General features: G+C 48.9%; 1 protein-coding gene across 7 annotated transcripts in view; it reads left to right on the top strand.

Annotated features, from left to right (window-relative positions):
- The window catches only part of LOC102788462 (AT-rich interactive domain-containing protein 1B-like), a 198,077-nt gene that overhangs the window by 127,866 nt on the left and 50,769 nt on the right, over positions 1 to 19,442 (top strand). For all 7 annotated transcript variants that reach the window (XM_087833257.1, XM_087833252.1, XM_087833256.1 and 4 more), the window contains exon 5: positions 15,377 to 15,674. In XM_087833257.1, the coding sequence (XP_087689383.1) occupies positions 15,377 to 15,674 (298 nt within the window). The remainder of the gene's footprint in view (positions 1 to 15,376; positions 15,675 to 19,442) is intronic.

Below are 19,442 nucleotides of genomic sequence, written 5' to 3'. Positions count from 1 at the left end.
CCGTGCAGCTGTGTGTTGGCGTGCACGTGCAGAAATCTGAAACGTAAGCGGCCCGTGCCGCAAACCTCGGTAACGGCCGGCGACAGGTCCGAGCTTTCGTACGTTCCAGGGTCGGAAAATTAACTCGAGCCACCGAAGGCTCATAAAACGTCGATGCAAATAAAAAGCAGGCGGATTGAGAAAAATAGTCACACACCTGTTAGCCAATGCCACTCGCGTCCTTTGTATTCATGCTTCGCAGCGGCCTTGGATTCCACTTAAAGTCTAAGTACTAAATCAGTAATGGTATGTAGAATTGGTATTCGCCTGACTGTGGAAAGGGGTTTGGGGAAAAACAGGCTGAGATTGAAAATGAATGTGAACTGCATGATAGTCTGCCTCCTTCCTCTCTCCCATTGTTCCGTATTCTCTTTCTGCCTCCCGATGTCTTCCCGTGTCACCGTCTCTCTTCCTCCTCTCTCCTTCCTTCCCCCTCTCCCTCCAGAGGGATTTGACTCTAACTGGCCTTGGCGCCCGTAATGAAACCAAATCTATTTAAAGCCAAAAGCGATGCAAGTTTTAATTTCCTATTCCAGACTTAACCTTTTTGGCTGCGCTGCATTTTCACATCCACTTAATAACTTTTTACCCTCCACTCCCCCTCCTTCATTCTCCCCATCACTCTCACTCTCCGTGGCTTCCTCTCCTCCATCACCCCCCTTCAATTCTCCTCTTCCCACCTCCCCAACAACCCTCAACCCCCCATTGCTCTCAATGGCGAGGCACAGGCTGCCTCTTCAAGGGCAATATCTGTCAAATGATTCCCCTGTGAAATTAAGACAGAGGCCATGAGAGAGAAACAGGGGAGGGGGGGAGAGCGGGGACGCTGTGAGTGTGTGTGTGGGCGGAGGAGGAGGAGGGTTATACAGTCAGGTGGAAGCTTTCTTCTCCTCTCTCCTCTCGTCCAACTGAATCTTATCTGACAGCGAAAAATGAAAGCAGTTTAAAGATGGACGTGGCAGCGAGTCCCTTTGTTGCATTAAAAAAGTAACGACGTGGGGAAGAAAAGCTCAGGAGGGAGACACGAGCACGTCTGCTGCTCTCTGACTGCAGACTCACGCTGTGTGAAGATGCATTTCTTTATGATGTGCAGAGCTATGTTTGTACAAATGAAATCATCTTAAGTGATTTACTATAAGCGTCGTATAATCCCTGAAACACACACAGATAATAACGTGTTGGATGCACGCTGCAAGCATCTGCCAGCTCCAAGTGTGTCTGAGAGTGTTTCAGGAACGTTGCAATGGCGTCGTGAACCATCAAACATCCATAAACCCATCAGAGATGGCGCTCGCGTTCATGGGAAAGGATCACATTGTGACTTTTGTTGCCGCTCGGCATTCCCGCGCTAATAACCGAGCGTGTCGTGAAGCAGTCAGCAACGTTGCCTGATCCTGAACGCACCCCTCCTCTGCTCTCCTGAATCTGATCACACGCTCGTCTGTGCTCGCAGCAAGCGCAGCGCCATCTCCTGTCGAGCTGCGACGTTGCACCCGGGGAAACAATGGTTGAAAACTCTGCGCCTCGCTGTTTTCTTCTTCTCCCCTCGCCTGCTTTGCATTTCTGCGCATAATAAATTGCTTACATCTAATTATTCAATATCTCAATTATCAGAGCTGATAGCCTCACGGTGCACCTCCACAGCTTAAATTTACAGCCCTATTCTGCAAATGTCTAAAATGAAATTAACTTTTTACAAGGTGTCATCTGTGGCTTTTAAGTAGTGAAATTGAAGCCCCCCACCTCCCACACACACACACACACACACACACACACACACACCTCGTAATGAGAAGCCATTATTAGGCCGTGATTGGAGCCAGGGCGCTGATATTAAAAGTGGCAGGAGAGGCAATATCGCCGCAGCTTCTAATACCCTCGTAGATATGTCATATATTTTAAGACAGCTGCTCTGCTATTTATAATTAATAGCAATTTAGTCCCAGCAAAAATTGGAAGACAGCTAACAGAAGGATCTCGTTCCATTAAGTGCAGATTCAGAATCAATGTCAAAGTGACACTGTGCAGTTTTTGAGTGGGTGGTCCAGACTCCACGGAGCTTATATAAATACCACAAAGCCCATATGGTGCTCAGTGCGTTTCCCTTTGATTCGGTGTAAAAATAAGTGCAGTACAAACAAAAGAGGAGTGAAGTTGGCCTCTAAAGACACATGAATAAAAATAATCTGTCTTTATTCTCCTGCCTCACAGTCATAAATCACTCCTTCCCAAATGACAGTCGTATACGCGGCACATCACTGTGGCAAATGGCTCTATCTTATAATAGCAACGTAGCACATGGCAATATTATCTGCTGCTGAGTATTGTAGTGCATGTGTCTGAGCGCCGTGCCCCGGAGCGCTAGCCAGATTACACCGGCCCAGCGACAGTCTTATAATAAGACTCGCCCATTAAATCATATCAGCGCTGCTTTTTATAGGCCAACACCTCAGCGACGACACTATGAAACTGTCTGTCACGCAGAAACGTGTGTGTCAGAATGTGCGCGTGTGTGTCTGGGAGGAGACGCGTGTGTGTTTTACCAAACGTCGCTGGCGTTTGAGCTGCTCGCCGCAGCATCTGACAGCGTTTCATCTTCTCCCTTTATTAGATCAGCCTCGCGCCGCTGTCACCTCTGCTTTCCCCGCGCTTACATCACACGCGCACTCACACCCTCGCGCGCACGCAGCCGGGCGGCCATTGGCTCGCCGGCTCCGTGAGGACGTTCTGGTTGGCTGGCCGGTGTCTGTTCCGGGTAGAGCGCGAGCATCTGGGATGGCGTTCCATCTCCGACCAGAGTGCAAATATGCAGCCTGGAAGCTCGACTCGTGTGAAGTGTAAATAGGAATCAACGTATTTATAGATGTGTATTATTTCACAGGTCAGTCCGGCCTCCTGCGTCCTTATCACCGCCGCCGCTTCCTGTTGGAAATGTACAGTGAACCAATCACTGACGAGCTTTTTGCTTTCTACTCTGAGACAAAGACTAAAACAAGTGTGCAGCACGAGCACGATGCTATCTGCACCAAAATGTTTTGTGTTTCTAAAAATCCAATTATTGCAGACGTCCTGAGGGCCTGCTGTGTGAATTTACCAATTTGTCAAATGAGTTCAAATGAAAATATTAAATTAAAAATGACAACTTTGGCATATTTCTAAGATTAAGCGCGTCCTTTAGGGCGGGCGCCGTGGATTCTTGGCAGAACTGAGCGCTAAAAACAAATAAAGCCAGAGCGGTTAATTGCCAGAGTTGCCCTCGTTCGACCTTTTTCAGGACAAAGTGAGATTAGCAGATCGAAGCACGTGGCGTGCCGCTCTCGCCGCTGTCTAAGCGGAGCTGTCATGTCACGTTTGTCGTTCCTGACGGATGACGTCGGCGGATGTCTAACAGGGAAGAGTTAAAGAAACAATCTTGCAGAAGACGCAGCAGCTCAGATTCTTTTGGACGAAGCAGATTGACGTGTTTTTGTTCCTCTCACTTGATCCGCTGCCTTCTGAGGGACGGCTTTCTGTACGGTTGCATGTTTGACGCGGCAGCAACACTGAAGTTAATTCGGAGGGTGCGAGCGTACGCTCTTTTGTCTCTGACAGCTTTGTGATTTCTTTCCATATCCTCAAATTTTTGATTTGCTTGTGTTGTCACTTTCCGTTACGTTTCTCCGTGTCTGTTCGTCGTGTCTTTTAAACGCAGAGCCCAAGCTCTGAGCGTGCTCTTAAAAATTGTCTGTACCTGTTAAGATGCTGCTTAAATCAAATATTAATATCTATCAGCCTTTGAAGATGAAGAAAGAAAAATCAGTTGATTATATATTTGCAGATTCTGGGCAAAAAAAAACCCTCCAAGTGATCCACACTGTGGGATTTAATTGAAATGCATAATTGCTTTGTGATTCATGCTAATGCAGCAGTGCAGACATGCACACTGCACATATCTAAGCAAAAATCACCTGATCGACAGGCAGAGACACAAACGCAGGAGCTGGCACATCAATCCTGACGGCGGAGCATGCCGCACATACAAAACGATACAGGATGCAGGCAGAGACGGACAGGAAGGGCTGCTGACAGGCACAGACGCATGCAAACACACGCAGCATCCCAAGGCCTCTGCGCATCTCGCTTAATCCAAGCCGTCAGTCGGCGCTCGGGGGGCGGGATGCTGTCTTTTGATTGTAATTGCAAAAACCGGAGGCAGACGAGGGAGAGCCGCGGATGTCGATAGGCAGGTGGAGGGACGAAGGGATGGATTCCTCCTGCCTACCCACAATCCCCCGCTCAGCACGCCGTGTGACTTTGTGTCAGCAGTTTGTCTCGTGCATAGCTAACGACGGCTCGAGTCTGCCGCCGCTCTCGTTCGATCTCTGTCTCTCCATCCTCCGGTCTTCAGCCGAATCCCCGACAAATGAGATTTTGCCCGAGGTAGATGGGAAGGCGGTATGCGCGGCGAGGCCTCGTTCTGCCCGCCTGTCTGTTTGTTAAGAAATCTCACAAGCCGTACAGCACCCAGAGGTTTCTCTGCTTCTCTTTAGCCTCCTCTCCCTTAATTCTTTCTCCCTCTTCCTGCCGTCTGGCTTCTAATTTGAGTCGGAGGCCAGAATAACTCACAGCTGTTTTAATGAAGAAACGGGGGAAAAGGGAGGGGAAGGGAAAAAAGGAGATTGGGGAGGAGGCGTAGAGGGCAAGGACAGACTGAGCAGCGCGAAATTGGATGGAGAGAAAAAAAGCAAAGATGGAGCGGCTTTGGAATGAAAAAAACAACGGCTCCTCCAATTAAGGAGAAGTTTTTTTGTTTTGTTTTGTTTCTTTGGTCATGGACAGTCAGTCACACTTGCTTTTGTTGAGTGTGTGATGAATTACACCCCTCCACTCCTTCTCCCTGCCTTTGTTGTGGTGCAGCTCCAGCCATTTGGACCTCCTGCAATATTTGCGCTGTGAATTCTCCATGCCTGTTTACCAACCGGGCTTCTTTTGAACTGGCATAGAGAAATGGCTTTTTGAAAAGTCTCTTTGATGGTGAGCCCAATTTGTTTTCACCGCTAAAAAGTTTGTTTGAACGCCTGAAATGTGGGCTGACGAGGAGGGCGTGTCCTGAGAGGGCCGCTGTCTGTCTGTCTGTAATAACCTCAGATGACTCGATCGACCTGAGAATCCTTTATTCCTCTGTTAGCAGCCAAAGTGAGCGGCGGTCATTTAGAAAGCTCCTCATGAGCAGAGATGGGCAGTAACGCGTTACTGTAATCCGATTACTTTTTTCAAGTAACGAGTAAAGTAAGGGATTACTATTGCAAAAACGGTAATTAGATTACCGTTACTTTCCCGTAGGAACGCTGCGTTACTGCGTTACTAAAACTGTGATTTTTTTTGCGAGAATGTCTCATGACAGTGACGTAAGCGAGTGCGACGTTCGTGACAACAGCTGTGTGCAGATCAACAATGGATCATATATCGAGTGCAGAGAGAGTATGAGCGTGCAGCGTTTAAAGCGTGGAAGTACTGACCTTACTTTGAGTTTGATTCCATAAAAAGTGACAAAAACATTAGTGTCCGTTGTGCGTGGGAAGAAAACTTCTTTTTACAGCGAAAAAACCCCCAAACTTCCAAACAAGCACCGAGTAGCTACGACGTAATGGGAAACTCACAGAGAAACTCGCGGATTCTTCCACTGACCGCGGCACACCTGCACCAGGGTAACCCTCCGCCTACCCCACTCCTGCTTTACAGGTGAAAATAGAGCAACAGGACCGCTAGTCTTTGACTTTATTTATTTTCTGCTGTGTTTTACTTGCATCTATTTGAAAGACTGAGTGTAAACACACAAAATATTTTATTTTATGTGCTGGAATGTGCAGAAAATAGGTTTAAATATTAAACTAATTTCTTCCAGTCAGTGAATGTTGCAGATAATTAAATTTCTGCTTGATGCATAAAGTTAAAAGATTAAAACTAATAAAACAAGTTTTAAAAAGAGACTTTTCCATTTGATTACATTTTGTATGATGATTATGCAGAAAAAGTAGAATTGGGCTGAAAGATCTATCGCTTTATCACCTATTCAGGTTGTAAATCGTGTTTTTAAAAAGTAACTAAGTAACTAAGTAATTAATTACTTTTGAAAATAAGTAATCAGCAAAGTAACGGGATTACTTTTTGGGGTAAGTAATCAGTAATTAGTTACTGATTACTTTTTTCAAGTAACTTGACCAACACTCCTCGTGAGGATGCACGGATACTACAACAGGAAAGATGGATTCATCCGCCTGCGTGTGGACGTAACGACAAACGGCCACAAACATGTGAACGCAGACTCACAAACATTCACTCAATTTATACTTTTAGCACAATTATTTTTATATTTTGTTTTGCTCTTTAAAAATTACTAATTTATGTTAATGAGCGCATAATTAATGAGACCATTTACATATTTAAACGTCCCAGAAAAGTTTAAATATTCAAATAATTCTCTTAATTTTTGTGGCGACATTTTTCACCTGCTCGTCTCCTGATGAATATGGAGACAGATCAAACATGTCCCCTCAGGACTTTACTTTATTTTTCATTCTCATAATCAGCAAAAGAAAAACTGTGTGCACATTTTTGATTCAAGTTTTTGGGGTCAGTTTCAGTTAAAATCAGCTGCTCCGTGAACAAATCCTGGATGTACGTTCCTCAATCCGAGCTGCAGAATGATCCCAGCTGAAGGTCAAACAGAGCAAATATTCTTCCCCAAAACAATCAGTGATCGCTGTGACGCTGCAGCACATGATGCATTTACAGCACAGGAACTCTTAGTGTGCACGGATCACCATAACACACGTCTCCAAATTCCACCGTTCCCGTTATTGATCGGCAGCTCGGGCTGATAGATTTCCGAGGCAGACGCGCCGACAGGCGGAACGTCCAATGGGAGAAGAGTTTAGCCATGCACCAATCAAGCCAGACTCTTAAACCAGATCCCCCTCCCTCCCCCCTGTTTTGATCAGAGTCATTTTGACAGTGATGCAGCGCAGGGCTGGCTGGCTGGCAGGAAATGCCACAGATCCCCCGAGAGTAGAGGAATGGTGGATTAAACAGAAAAAGACACCCCCTTAAAAAAAGAGAGAGAAAAGGAAATCGATGTTTCTGTGGACGGCGAGCGCCGGTAAAGGACGCTGCCACTCGTGTGTTTTCTGTGGTCTCTGTTTGAACTGCTTCGTCTGCTCTGCCCCGTCTGTGGAGGTTAAATTGCACCAAATCATCACCGCCGTCATTCCCCGCACTGTCCCTCTCCATCCCCTCCCCCCAGGCTCCGACTTCCTGTCTTTATTTCTTGCAACTTCTATCAAGGAGAAGTGTTTCATCTCTCCAAAGCAGCAGTAAACCTGAAAAGCCACAGAGGCGGCGCTGGCTAGCGTTGAACTGGATTGGGTAGAGTAAACACAAAGGCACGGGGTAAAAGAAAGCAGCTGGGGAAACACAAAGGATGGAGCTGCAGACGGCAACTAACCTCGCCTGGGTTTCTCTGATGTTCTTTTGCACGTGCACGCACACACACACACACACACACACACACTCTGCACCCATTACTGTCAACCCCTCGTTCTCCCTCTCTCTCTCCAGTCGTCCTTTTATTTGTCATGTTCAGAGGACAGCACCAAAGCATCCGAGGAAAGGGAGGTTACAGCGTATTAAAGGAAACGTTGTTTGACAAAAATGGTCATTCCCCTTTCAGCAGGAAACACACAGCCTATGAAGCTGCTGCACTTCAAAGCTGCCCAGAAAACTTCCATGAAACGACTCTGTCTGCATCTAAAGGGGACAGGCGAGGGATTTTCCCCCCAGTGTCTCAGCGCTCTCTCTCACAGCGTTCTGGGCCGGTCCTTGTTCTGCTTTGTTGCCATATAAAAGGAAAAGGGTGTGAATTTAAAAGCTTTCACAGAAGACTCCCAGGCAGGCAGGAACACGTCGCTCCGCGTTACCTTGGGCAGATCCGTGCAGCGAGTCGCTGGCACGGAAATAAAACATATTACTGACGTCAGCGATCGTGAAGCGTCGAATCCCGCTTGGACGCCAGCAGAGCTTTGATGTAGACGTGACGTCTGGAACGAAACCTGTGTTTTGATGCTATTACTGACCCGTTTGATGAAAGATATCGCTTAGAAACAATGTGGCCGAGTCTGAGAGACCGAAGCAGCTGCTACGTGCGAATTAGTGAAGAGCGAGGACGAGAGCGTTGCAGGGAGAAGTTGGGTTGTTTGGACGTGTTAGTTTGAAGTGAAGAGTCTGCAGTCGGGTGGACTGTCTCCCCGACACACACACACACACACACACACACCCAACCTCTCCCCCCTCACTCCTCCAATGGCCCTGTCGGTGTGCCAGGGCGGGTGATTACCGACGCTCTCCCCCAATTATGGGCTGATTATTCCGCCGCGCTCTAATTGACTGGGGAGATATGCAAATGGCTGTCATTTGGGATGATAAAGGATGCGGGTGCTGGATGCCCCCTGCATTATTTAGCCTCGGCTGTACGCAGCGTGAAGGATGTGGCGTGCGCTTTAATTGCTGAGGAGAGAGAGGTTAAGCTGAACGAGCAGTTGAATTAGAAATGAGGAATTTGGGCCCCGTTATTTATTTCTTTATTTCACTCCTCTCCTTCCATCTCTCTCTCACACACACACATGCACACACACACACACACACACACACACATATGCACACTGTGTGTCATGCGTTGTTTTTCAGCTCTCTCTTGGGTGAGTGGAGAGGTGAGGAGGGGGAGGGTGGATGGCAGGATGTCATGCTGGAATGCCATAAATAAAAACATTAGCAGAACCAATACGTGCAGAACAAATAGGGTGTGTGTGTGTGTGTGTGTTTCTGCACAGTGTACCAGGGGCACGGAGAAAAGTTGTCGTACCATAGGCACGAGGAGAGTGTGTGTGTGTGTGTGTGTGTGTGCACACTAAGGACTAAAGTGTGAAGAACCTTTGTGGACTAATGAAAAAAACTTCCAGCAGCTCTGACAGTGAGCGGGCTCGGCCGCCGTTAAACCGCCGCAGCATACCGATGACCGTGTGAAAGGTGGCGGTGTTTGCGGCGTCTTCCACTTTGTACCTGAGCAAAGATGGCCGGCCTCTGTGTGCATTCAGCCACTTAAAGGATGATGTCGCTCGTTCGAATCGCTTTCCCGTCATTACGCCCGGCGCTGGGAACGGTGGGGGGCGTTAAGTGAACACGACCCAGTGGCTAAGCACTTGGAGCTGCCACAGCTCGGCATATTATCAGGGGGAATCGGAATGAAACTCAACACTAATCCCTCTGGTTTGGAGACAAGCGGTGCTAGATTTGGAGCGTCTTTAACAGCTTAGGGGTAATAGGGCCTCAAATGTCCCTTTCAAAGTGGCCCTCCCGTATCTCCGCAGTGTGAGAAGCTTAAGAGCCGGGCAGTTATCACTCGAGCCCCCATCCTATCTTACGACAAGCAGTAATTGTTAATTCGGTGAAATCGATGTCAGCGTCGACCCCCGGCCCGGCGACTCGGCTGGTATCCTGTATCGGGCGTCCGCGCGACTCTTTGACCCCTTAACTCCAGGACCGCTCTGAGGTTTTCATCCCGGCGCCAGTGCTGAAAAACAAAGAGAGCTCTCGTTGGCTCTTATCAAGATGCAGCGGTATCATCAAGAGATTGTCGAGGCTTTGTGAAGTGAGCAGGAGTGAAAAGAAATGTGCTTTTTAGTGCTGCGGTGGCTCTCCTCTGCACAACTTTGGGAAGCCCTGAACGGTTTGTTCTTAGGCATCTTTTGTTCCAACAAACACAGACAGAGAGCAAAGGGACTGTCTTTAACAATGTAGACTTCCAAATAGTGCAGGCTGCTCTTTAAACCACAAAATAGTTCCTCTGTATTCACAAATTGTGGTTCAAACTAGCGTTTTGCTCAATAATACAGGCCTGTGTCCTGTGAACAGCGTGCAGAGTTGCTCCTGCATATATTTACATCAGAGCTGGGAATCGTCGCTCAACCTTACAAATGCAGCATTGTGACTGCTTAGGAAACCTAATTACACCTAGAACAGCTCCACAGCATGCTGCCCAGCAGGCCAGGTGTGCAAGAAACACCTGTACACCTGTAAATGTTTGTGCATCAATCTTAACGTCACATCCTCGCCGACTTTAAGCGTCCTGATCGTTGACTGGATAGAAAAGATGAAGCGCCAGCAGCAAAAGTTGTTGGAAAAATAATTCTTGTGTAATTTGTGAAGGTGCAGCCTCGGTCACAGGTTACAGTAGGAGTGAAACACATGACAAAGTAGGATTTAGGCGACTCGGTGTTTCCAAATCAGATCGGCTCGCCTGTGACATCTGGTTGGTTTTACTGAACCGAGATGGTTAGGGCTAAAATGCACAACTGGAGCTGATTCATGCATGATTCTCAGGTCACTATCCTGATAAACCTCCGTGCAAACCAACATGGAGGGTTTTGTTATGCAGAGTATCCTAATGTGCTTTAGCGTAACTCCCTAAATACCGTGCTGTGCTCTGACTGTTGCCAAGTCATGGCCAGTGGAGCCGTGGCGGTCCAGGGCAGGCGTAAATGACTGGCAGTTTGAAGCTCGAGGCGCTCGAGACTCATCCTCGAAGCTCGCGGCACCAGGCAGAGGTCTGCGGGCTGGCACGCTAACATATTTCACTGCCTGCTGGGTGCTAGCCTAAAGCCCACATGGGTTTTTGGCAAGCCCGAAGCACGGCAAACATCTCGAGTTCCCCCGAGTGTATTTGGAGTCTCGGCGTCTGCCTCTCGTCCTCACAGAAGGTTTTACTTCGATACCCTCGGGAAGTGGCAGAGACTCTTCACAAACTCTTATCTTCACAAACACGCACATAAATACATCAGCACGCTCACGTGCACGTATCCTGCACAGTCCTGCGCGAACGAAAGAGAAATATTAAAACGGCGGCACGGTGTATGATAATGCGCAGCTAGCGAGCGTCTAAATAATCTTCATTTCTATCAATTCTCATCATCGTCACCAATTACCATCATCGCCGCAGCCTCGGTACACATTCCAGCTGATTGACATCAGAGAGGTAAATTATGGAGTGGGTGTTATGTTAAATCTTCCTCCACAAAGTGTCTCTCGTCTTCTCATTTCTCTTCTTATTCCTGTGCTTAATAGCACTTATTGAAGGGTATTACGGTTTGGTGCTCTACATGGGGCGTCGCATTAAAACCCTCTTTCAAACACACACATGCAGACATTCAGCAGTCCATTTGGGTTCATTTGCATGGCATTTCATTTGGATTTTGCCTCAATCTCCGGTTTGGGGAGAGGATAAAAAAGCATCTTTGTGTAATAGTGTTTCCTCTTCGTCTCCAGTGCACCATAAAGACAGAAAGTACTGCGGCCGGAGCCGATAAACGAGCGCGGCGCTGCCGTGAGAAGACCCGTCCCTCAGGCCTGCAAACGATAACTATTGGAGTTAATTACAGTTTACATCATCGTATTTACCCAGAGAAGAGAAACGGAGAATAAAACCGGCCTCCGAGCCCGCCGAGGTGTTATTCCAGCGCACGCTGCAGCGCGGCGAAGCCAAGCACGCATTTTTTTCAAGGTTTAACATCATAATGGATTTCACTCTTGACCTGTGAAAGCGGGTCCTGTATGGATGTATAGTCACACCGGTAAAAAACATCAGCGCTGTAATGAAATGCACACTGAAAAGAATTCAAGGTAATGTTCACATTTCATTGAAATGATACTCGCAGGTTTGCGCGCACGCTGGAAAAGGTTTGATCGGTTCTCTTTAGTCTTTTACACGTCTGAAGAGAGATGTTCACGGCACAAAAGTCCGCTGAAAGAACCGATAGAAAGTATTCCCACAGCCCCCCCCAGCGCAGCGAAGGGCTTTCGATCTGTGGTGCCAACAGCATTAAGAAGTGACATTTAAATAATTCAAAAACATCATTTCCAGAAAGAGTCCCTGTGAACACTGCTGACAGCTGTTCTCTGATTATCTATAGTAATAGGAAGCCTGTTTCAAGAGATGTTGCTGCTGAATTTTTAAAAATGTAATCCTTCATGTGTGCAGATATTTCACAACCTGTGTGCCCAGAGACTCTCGCTGCCAGATCAAATATTTATGTGTAGTAAATCGACGGAGCTGACCGCTAACGACGAGTGCAGACGTTCGTGTTGGACCAGAGGAAAATATTAGAGCCGTGTTCTTATGTTTGGTGCCGAGTTATAAAAGTTGAAGAGAGAAGGTTGTTTTCGTCGCTGTGTTTGAGTTTGTGTTTCAGGCTCAGGTTAGCTGCAGAGCCCTGAGCCATGCTGCACCTCTGACTGGGGCAGGCAGAAAAAACAGGAGAGGCTAGTTTCTCCACAGCTCTGTTTTCCTGTAGCCCACAGGAAGCTGCAGCCATTGGCTCCTCCCTGTCTAGACAGACAACCACATTTGCACACACGCTCGCTGCCTTCCTCCATAGCAACTTTGATTAATTCCCAGTGTGTGGTGAGAGGAGACAACATCAGCACCATGGTCAGGGGAAAAGGCCTGCAGTCTGCTGGATGTGACAGCTCCCTGCTTCACACTGATGCCTTATCCCCTCCCAGGGTGTGTGTGCGAGTGTGAGAGTGAGAGCAGGTCAATAGTATGAGTGAGGAACGGGGGAGTGTGTGTGTGTGCGCGCTGCCTCATCTGTCCCCTCGGCCGCATCAGTGCTCAAGCATGTCTTGCTGTGACAGCCCGGCAGCCTGTGTTGCTGTCACGCACACACAAACACTAAACGAGCGCGCAGGCAGGCGCCGACACCAGCGAGGTGAAGGGTCACGAGCGACTGCCTCTCCAATGTTGTGTGAAATGTGTAGATGGTGGTCTCGGCCCTTTATGTGTGTGTGTATGCGACCGCATTTACGCGAGCGTGCGTGCGCGTGCGTCTCGAGGCCGGGCGGGGGGGCATCTCAAAGTAACTGGTTATTATCACCTCAATATTTTTCTTATTATGACAATTACATGCTCCAGGAGCGAATTAAGCGATACAGGACGCCAAGCGGGAGTGGTTGACAGCTATTTGGAGACTCAATGCACAGAGCAATTTGCAGCCCTGAGCCAAACAAATTGGATTTGGGCCACTTTGGATCGGGGCCCCAGATTGTTGGGCGTTTGGATCCCCCGACCGCGTGCCTGCCTGGCTAGTTAACTCGCTGGCTGCCTTTGATTCTTTGCAGGTAGCACGCAGCCGCGTGAACGCTGACGGTGACGACGTTGACTAAAGCGTCCCTTAAAATGTGCGCTTCTATAGTAAAGCGCGCCCGGCTTTTTGGGCTGCGCAGTGCTTCTTCCTTTTTGGTCTCGGGCCACACAGCTGTGCTCAAGTGTGTGTATAATCCAAATGAGCCTAACAGTCTTTAAACGAATTACTGGTACGCATTTTCCCACCCCGAAACTGCCACTGGAAAAGCTGGCAACAGCTCCCAATTAGGTGAAATGCAATTATTCCCATCCATTCACACAATTAGCCTGTGGGTTAACAACGTAGCTGTACGACCGACTAGCTCGGTGTTTTGGAAAAGCCATCGCCATGGTTACATCAACTCTCACGGTAACCCCGCCGTGTCAAACGGCGCGGACCCGAGGCAGCCGGTCAGCCAAAAAATAACGCTCGGCCCCATTGGCGGAGGCGGCGCGTTACATCACTGCGCTCAGAACGCTGGCTGACGTGATTGGCCGGGACACAGAGTGGTACCATGGGCGAGGGAAAGAAAAGGGAAGGAGAGAGAGCACGAGAGAGGAAAGCAAGTGCCCCGTGTGCTCAGTTGAGCGGGGGTAGATAATGCCAGGCGACAGACTGGCAGGCTGGCAGAGCGGGTGGGCACTCACAGCAGCATGATGGAAAACAAAGGCTTTGTGTGTCAGCGCCGAGATCGCATTAACCAAAACAAGCAGCCGTGGACAGACTGCCACACCGACTTGGTTGTCAGTTCCACAGGCTAAGCCACGCTTGATGGATGGAGAGAGATGGGGGACGCCTGTCTCGGGTTTTGAGATTTTACACGCTGGTAGAGGAAGGAGAAAAAAGTCGTTTGGCTGTGACACAAAGAGCCTCTGCTGCAGATAAACTCCGAGCACGCGGCTGGTTTCAGCCCACGTTTCTCCAGCTCGCTCTGACATGTAGAAAAACTTTCTTTACGTAAACACAATCTGAAAATATGTATGCAAATGAGCTGATGACCAGCCTAGGAGAACATGTCAGCACATCTTAACCATCGCCAGTGTCAGTAGGAAGGCTGTAAAACTTCCTAACAACTTCCAAACCGGAGCGTGCTGGTGTGAAAAACAGCAAAACCCCTAAAAGTCATGTGCAGTTTCTGCAAAACCATCGAGTGGCTCGACTGGAACCATTTTCATACAGTGTTTAAGTAGAGTGGACCACATCACAGCAAACATGTCAGATATGACAGCCTCTCTGCTCGTCGGTTTATTCGCCGTGTGTGCGGTGACAGGCGTGGCCGTGCACGCAGGGCTCAGGTGGTTCACGAGTACATTGGTCAACAGGCCGGGTGCTGCAGGTTGGATCAGCTGGCGTACACCCTTCCCCTTCCCCGAGCAGGCACCAGCCAGAAAACCGAGGTCGTTCACAGGTGACTTCCCCCACAGATATCTGCAGCTGGGACAGAGCGGCGTCCGAGCGTGCGTGGCGTGTGGTTAGCAGGCAGCCATCACATTCCATCACATCACATCACATCCGGTCTTCTCTTTACTTCCTTCTCTCCCGGTCCGCCGTCCTTCCCGCTTCCTGCACACCTTTGTGTTGTCAGGATCCTGTCAGCAATATTCCCGGGGATTCCCTGGAATTGTTTTAGAGTGGGGGTATCTGCTAAGTGCACACACACACACACACACACACTCGCTCTCCTCACCACAGGGAATGCAAACTGTAATATGAACTCACCCCTGGTCTGAACCAAAGCCCATTACAATTCATTTCCACCGCAGCAGCCGGTGTAGCGGTTTCTCCTGTGGGTGTTTTCCTCCGCCGTGTTAACCGCCGTCGTCACTGCAGCGACTTTCTCTCAGGGATGAAGTCGCTCCCAGAAAAGCCACCAGCTCTAGTTCGCGCACACGCAAACCAAACCTTTAATCTTTTAACCTCTGAACCTTATGAAACCCTGTGAAATATGTTGCATTGTTAACTTTTTGTTGATTTCGCAGCACGGTTGTGCGTTTCTGACACGCAGGTGGAAACTTTGCGCTCGCTGAAGCTCACATTTACGTTCGCCACCTGCTGCACGTCAGCTCTCATCACATGCTCGAGCGAGCTTTGTAAATACTCACTGGAAGTCTTTTCTTCTGTTCCAGGATCTGTCCGGCTCCATTGACGACCTCCCCACCGGGGAGGCCGGCCTGGGCTCGGCCGTTGGCGCCGGGGGCTCCTCCAGCAGCAGCAGCAGTAGCCAAGGGGAGCAGGGGAGCACCGGTAACCAGGGACAGTCCCCCTTCTCCCCTCACGCCTCCCCCCACCTCCCCAGCCAGAGGAGCGGGCCCTCTCCGTCCCCCGTCGGCTCCCCGGCCGGCTCCACTCAGTCCCAGCATTCCCGCTCGGGCTCGGGCCCCATCTCACCTGCCAGCGGACCCTCTGCCAACACCTCTGCACCAGGTAGGGTTCCCATCGGAGCCCGAGACAGTACGAGCATCCGTATCCTCATAATCTAATCTCGTCTTGATGAAATGTGCAACTTAGAGTTGATAATTGTATTAGTTTAATCACTGCAAACAAACAAAAGTGTCACTGACAGGATTTGCAGCTGAAAGCAGACGCCGCGCCGCGTTTTACATCTTGTACCTCCGTCGTGGATTCCCTGGGAAGTTTCCTAAAATTGCTTTACAGCTTAAAGGGAAATTGCTTTGTGCCACCAAACGAGGCTGTTGTTGGGAAGCAAATTAAAAAAACTGTCAAAACACGACCCGAGCCGTGCAGCCGTGCGCACTCTGACAGCTGATGAAGACGAGCAGCTGTGACATCACTGATTGGGGCGTGGCTAGATGTGTTTAGATGTTTCCGTCTTTACAGCAGCTCCGTCGCTGCACTTGTTGCTTCCTGGAGAAAATCCCAGTCATCACGCCCACCTCTCTGCTTGACCTTTACATTGATGCTGCTGTTTTCATTTGTTTTTAAATAGCATTTTAAAAAGGTCGCGTAGAAAACTGACCCCGAAGCGGAACCGCGATTTCACAAATAACAGCGTGCCATTTGAAGGTGAGGATAAAGCTTTCGCATCAAACACTTGAACCTAATCAGCGTCTTCGTTTAAGACGGTCATCAGGTGTTTGCAGAGCAGTTTCACCCCTTTCTTTCTCACAGTGGCGCCGATAACCCGTCGCATGAATCTGCCAACATCTTTGTTTAATAGCATCTCTTTTTTCCCCTCGTCTCCACCTCGGCATGTAATCCATCCAGATCAATTTTCATTCTGCCGGCTAGAAGTCGGGATGAAGCTGCAGCAGAAGACTAAATAATATCAACGCCACACGTCTAGACTTTGATATTCGGGCCCATTTGAACTCATAATTCACAGCTGAGGAATATTACAGCACAGGAATATGTCCTGTTCAGTTTCTGTCCCAGCACACGAGACATTTGTTAAGTCTTTGATCACAGCGTTGTAGAAACGCGTCCCTACATGGCGGGGGAATTTTAATCACGTCCGTCTTCTTTCCACCTGTGGATCCGACATCCACGTCTGGGCGATATTTCCCATCCACTCCGAGCCTTAATGAATTGAGAGCGACTGGTAGTGGAGGACCTCCCATCTGATTTGTAGCCTTATCTGAGATATGGCAGGCTAAACAAGGCAGCAACAGGATTATCAGACAATGCACGGTGTGGCTGTCTGTCTCCCGAGGCCACAGAGGAGCACATAACCATTTAGATAAACACAGAGTGTGGATTTGATTTGCTTGGAACAGGCGCGCGAGCGTGCACGAGCGTGCACGAGCGGCCTCGCTGTCATTCCGCCTCCTCTCCTCACAGCCGAGCGGCTGACCGGCACATCGGCGTGTCTCGGACCCGTCAGTCACTCTGACGAGGCGGGGCGAAATGTCTCGAGCGAGATCCCGCCGCCGCCACCTCCTCCTCCCCCTGCTGTTCCCCTCACAGCCGCTTACCGGAGTGATTGACGCTAATGAAAAACTGGGACAGTGGTTTTCCAGGCGCGCGTGCCAAGAATCATGACGAGAATCCGGAATGAAGCGGCAAAGATGGGAAGCGAAACAGATCGCTGGGACGTGATTAATAAGAAAATATTCAAAAATATTCCCCGTGCCAAATAAACGGCGATAAAGCGTGGAGCAGCGAGCAACATCTGGCGTGTTTCAGAGGCTGTACTACGATCAGTTTGGATTAGATCAAGGAGCAGCCAGCCTCGCACAGACACGGGAGAACTAATGTGGTTAGCACACATCTGATTACTAACGCCCGGTTTTCTAACACTTTGTCACAAGTTGGGACGTTTTAGCGAACGTTGGCTCTTTATTTCGGAGCAAGTCGGCGAGGAGAGATGAGCGCAGAGGCCCGGATCTGTTTACGTGGAGGGGAGAGTTTTGCTCCGGTGCCATCACATCGTGCTCTTTAATACTCAAAGTAGTGCCCTTTAAAAAACAACAAAACACAAGCATTAATAAACGCTTTAATTAGTGTGAAAAACCTGTCTGCAGTAGTTTCAGCTCCACTCAGGAAGTCACAACACAACACGACTTGTTGCTCTGCTCCATTAGGGCCACTGTCAGCGGAAACATCGCAGCCGCTTATAAATTGGATCCCTCGGCTGACGTCAGTGTGCGCTGCTGGCGTTGATGCTTTCGTCCTATTAAATTATTTACAGGCGTGCTGTATATGTCAGCACATTGTGTCGTGATGCTACGTGGACGTAGCTACCCTGACATCACAGGAAACTGCAGGAGGGACTCAGCTGATGGTCAGCTGATGCACATCCTCAGCTCCGTCTATCACGCTGTGTCTCTCTCTGCTGTGTGACGTCCCAACACAATCAAATACAGATTACTGCAGACAGAATGAGATCAGCTCTCTTTCTGACTGAAATTAGCGACATGTTGCAGCGAGTGAGACATAAAAGCAGCCAAACAGCTGGACTTGTGCTGACGCCAGCTGCTGGCCATTAGGAAGAATGCAGGTCTGGAATACACTCATCTTTCTACGTGGTCTATATAGTTTGTGTTATTCACAAAAATATAAAAAAGTAGGTTCGAGTGTGTGCGTGCACATGCGCGTGCCCCGTGTTTATTTGTCACCTGTCGGCCCCACTCGGTGGACTGATGCGACACGTCACATGGATGAGCACACACGTTACCCCTGACAACGGTCGGAGGAGAGCAACTTCATTATGTCATCCTTTCACCTGGCTGCCAAACACACACACACACCAGCGGCGTGAGCGCACACAGCTGCACGTAAGAACACGAATACCTATAAAAACTTGATTTCATGCTTTGACTTTACATATATTGTTGAACACATAAATCACCTCTGTATATGCGCTCGCTCGGATGACTGACGGTGTCATCTGCACGCGCGTGTGTGTGAGAGAAAATAAGGAGTCGGGGTGAAAAGAGGTGGAGACTGACAGATTGCCAGCCTATCATACACCCGTACACTTGCACATATCTATCTTGTCGAAGCTCCGCCGCACGCCTGTGATTCCCTCGTCTCCTCGCTTCTCCTGTTCTTTGTCCTCTCTCTCCCTCTCTCCCTCTCTCCATGAAGCAAATCCAATACACTGTAACATTATCCGGGCCTCGCCTTGCTATTTGGATTCTCTCCCGGAGCCAAAAAGGCACACACAGGGATAAATTGATTTTCCTGTTGCGCTAGATTTGTGACAGTCAAGCAGAAATCACATTGCTCAACCGCCAACCTCCACCTCCTCTTCCTCTACCTTGTATGCACACACACACACATCTCCTTCCTCCCAGTGTCTCAGAAGCAATTGAGAGCATCTTCAGAATATTTTTCTCCCTATATGAGACTTTGGGGACGAGGCGGGCAGACATTTTTCTCTCATCCGGATGGATGGTGTGGCGGAATGGGAACGCCAGTGTTAAAGCTTCCAAAGCTGACTCTTAGCTGTGGGAAGGAGAGCCGAGTTCATCCAGTAGAAGAGCAGAGTTTTTAAATTGCTCGCTGACTAGTCTCTATGTTAATAAAACCCCAGCAGCCCCACAATCCATCGGACATGCTGCATCCTTTATGTGCATGTTTAAAGCTCTAAAAACTCGCATTTGCTGCAGATTTCGACTTGTGGATAAATGTGTGCATGCACAGGTTGGTGTGACAGGTTGTCTCCAGGTTGGCAGTGTGGTGTCACTTCCTGTCAGGATGAGGCTGACTGTCGTGTTTCCCAAACAACGA

The sequence above is a fragment of the Neolamprologus brichardi genome, chromosome 19 (genome assembly GCF_056152115.1).
Source record: "Neolamprologus brichardi isolate AB-2024 chromosome 19, ASM5615211v1, whole genome shotgun sequence".
NCBI lineage: Eukaryota > Metazoa > Chordata > Actinopteri > Cichliformes > Cichlidae > Neolamprologus > Neolamprologus brichardi.
This window is presented reverse-complemented; position numbering and strand designations above follow the sequence as displayed.